The 3,572-nt window shown below is 31.0% G+C and overlaps 1 protein-coding gene across 1 annotated transcript; it reads left to right on the top strand.

The window, feature by feature from the left end:
- Window positions 1-1,319: 1,319 nt before the first annotated feature.
- On the top strand, window positions 1,320-3,572 carry Chro.80227 (hypothetical protein; the record flags this gene model as incomplete). The annotated part of the gene is made up of 1 exon (XM_660231.1): window positions 1,320-3,572. A coding segment is annotated over one exon (2,253 nt), but the record flags the coding sequence as incomplete, so codon positions are not given.

Genomic DNA, 3,572 nt, shown 5'->3' with positions numbered 1-3,572 from the left:
TTGAATTTATTAGATCCTGACAAAAAGCATTCCAAAAATACTGATTCATCATTCTTTCTCAGCCAAGCACCAAATCTATTAAGGAACTTGATCCAGATGTTTCTATAGAATTTATTTTGGATTAATCCAACTTTTTGTCCCAAGATCTCAATTTCAGCAAATGCCTTTCTCAAGATCTCCTCTTTTTCTTCTTGTGAGAAAATTTCTAAATCTGGGATAATTTTTACATTACTTCCATTTTCGAGTAACTTCTCGCTTTGAATTAAATCTGTTTCTGATTCCATCAAAAAAACATCCAAATCAGGCTTTCTTTATTTTTTTTTAACCTCGTAAACTTGAAAAGTTACTTTACTTCCAATTGGATGGATCTGTGGCAGTGAAATAAAAAATATCCTACTTAGAAGTACCAGATCCTTCAAGTCCACCTACTAACCAAACCTAGTCTGTTTCTTGAATTTAGTATTTAATTTACCCTTATCAATTCTAATTTTTTTTTCTTAAATATATATTTTTATATATACGATACCCCTTCCCCTCACCTCCGCTTCTGACTATTTGGCGCCAAATGTCAAAAGTGAATATTAATATAAATCAAAAATAGAAATCTTCAAATATTAAAATTGCAAATTTTTTTGTGATCAAAAAACTTCATATCTTTTAGCTTAAATCAAATGATTCTGGTTTAGATTTATTTTCTTTTATTCTTTCTTTTGAGATCTTTTTAACGAAAATTGCTTTCAAGATTTATAAATATTATTACCAAACTTTGGATGCACCAAAGAAAAAGAACTCAGTTAGAACTTTACTTAATTTTAACAGAATTAAAAATATTATCCTTTTTAACTAGATAACTCTTTTTTAAAACATTTTCCCACATTTAATCTAGAGATGTGTGCTATTAGCATATAATTATGAATTTGCTAAACTTCTTGAATCATTTTATCGCCAAATGCATGCATGCAATCCTTTTATACAATATACTATATTGCATGCATTTTTATAATACTAGAAATGCTTAACTTTATTTAAACTAAATCTTAAGCCTAACCCACTGCTTACCAAATTATATTAAAAAAAAATAAAAAAAATAAAATGACCCCCCTAAGAAAACAACAAAAACATTTAAAAAATAGACCTTCTAGCTTCCCTTGAGTTTCCCCTTTCTTCTTCTTCTTTTCCCCCAAATCAACCTGCATGTTATTTCTGAGTAATAAACTAAATAATTAAAGCACATGGCGCCAAATGTTTGGCGCCGTGAATGATAAAGGTATTTCGTTTAGGATGATTAAAAGGGAATAATTGAACTATAAAGGGGATCAATGGATTTGACAACAAAGTTATCAAGATTTGTGGTCAACTATGACCCTAGTTCGAATGATGGAGAGCCCCTCCCTTTGGCTTGCGACTCTCAACAGGTGGTTTTAAAGCCCTTTAGAGATTATTCTTCAGAATTGAAGTTAAAGTCTGATCATGATAAAAGACCAATATGGGTTTTTCCAGATGGTTTAATTATTATTGAGACTTTTCATCAAAGTAGTAAGGCTGCATGTGAATTTTTGGTGACTATTTCAGAACCTCTTAGTAGGCCTGAACTTATACATGAATACCAATTAACCATATTTTCTCTATATGCAGCAGTATCACTAGGAATAACAGTTGACTCTATAATAGAAACACTTGGAAAATTTAGTAAGAATGAGATTCCTGATACTTTGGTTAATACAATTAGAGGCCATTGCAAGCTTTTTGGAAAGTTGAAGATTGTTTTATTAGAAGGAAGATACTTTGTTGAAGCTACAAGTAGACAAGAGTTATCCTATTTACTTTCTGATGAGAGAATTAAGTCTGCTAGAATTATTAGAAAAGTTAATAATTCTTTAAGTAATTCATCAATTAAAGTATTAAATAACTCAGAATCAAAGCCAGAAGAAGAAGATGCTAATAAATCAGATTTTAATATTACTCAGGCTCCAAGTTTGAATCCAAAAGATCTTGCTTTCAAGATTACTGAGAATCCTGCTAAAGACAAGGATAATCATGAAAGTTCTGGAAATAGCTTATTACAAACAAATCCAAATTCTAGTTCTAATTCAAACTCGAATAATATGATTTATTCCTTTGAAATTTCTGGTGATAAGGTTGATATTGTTACAATGGCATCATTTGTTAGTCTTCATAGACCTTTGTTATCTGAATATGACTTCAGATCTGACATTAAAAATCCTAATCTAGATATTTCCCTTAAACATACTACTCAAATTAGATATTATCAAGAACAAGCTTTAAGAATGATGTTTAGTAATGGACGTGCTAGATCTGGAATTATAGTATTACCATGTGGAGCAGGAAAAACCTTAACAGGTATTACTGCAGCATGTACTATGAGGAAGTCTATATTGATATTAACAACAAGTGCAGTGGCAGTATCACAATGGAAATTTCAATTTGAGCAATATACAACAGTGGATCCAAATAAGGTCCATTGCTTAACAAGTAGTAATAAAGAGCCACTTGGCCCTACTTCAGAAGCTGTTGTTCTTGTTACTACGTATACTATGATGGCATTTACAGGAAAAAGAAGTACTTCTTCTTCTCAGATTATTTCACAAATACAAGAAAGAGAATGGGGTTTACTTATATTTGATGAAGTACAGTTTGCACCAGCTCCAGCTTTTAGAAGAATTAATGGAATTGTCAAAGCTCATTGTAAGTTAGGTTTAACAGCTACACTTGTTAGAGAAGATGATTTGATTCAAGATCTTCAATGGTTAATTGGTCCAAAGTTGTATGAAGCAAATTGGATGGAATTGCAAGATAGAGGATATTTAGCTAAAGCTCTTTGTAGTGAAGTATGGTGTCCAATGACAGCAAGCTATTATAGAGAGTATTTGGATTGTTCTCATGCAAAGAAAAGAAAACTATGGGTATGTAATCCAAATAAACTAAGAGTTTGTGAGTTTTTGATTCGTTGGCATGAGCAAAGAGGAGATAAGATTTTAGTTTTCAGTGACTCACTATTTGCATTAATTAATATTGCAGTAGCTTTGAAGAAACCATTTGTATGTGGTAGTGTTGATACTTTAGAACGAATAAAAATTCTTCAACAATTCAAAGAAAATCCCAACTTTAATACTATTTTCCTTTCCAAGGTTGGTGATAATGCAATAGATATTCCTCTTGCAAATGTTGTAATACAAATATCTTTCAATTTTGCATCAAGACGTCAAGAAGCTCAACGTCTTGGTAGAATTCTAAGACCTAAACCATATTCTGGTATGAAATCAGGGAAAGTAATAAACAAGACTTCAGATAGTCCAAATATCTCTGAGCAACCATATAATGCTTTCTTTTATTCATTACTTTCAAAAGATACCGAAGAAATGGAATATGCTGATAAAAGACAACAATTTATCATTGATCAAGGATATAGCTATAGAGTAATTACTATGGACTCTTTTCCATTGAATAATGAGAATTTGCATTATAGTGATATTGAGACACAAGAAAAGATGCTTGAATTAATTAAACAGAGTGATGATACTTTGGATGATGACGAATTTGGGAATAACAGT

This window comes from Cryptosporidium hominis (assembly GCF_000006425.1).
Source record: "Cryptosporidium hominis TU502 chromosome 8 CHRO018093, whole genome shotgun sequence".
NCBI classification, from domain to species: Eukaryota; Apicomplexa; class Conoidasida; order Eucoccidiorida; family Cryptosporidiidae; genus Cryptosporidium; species Cryptosporidium hominis.
The sequence above is the reverse complement of the archived record's forward strand: the minus strand, read 5'-3'. Positions and strand labels throughout refer to the sequence as shown.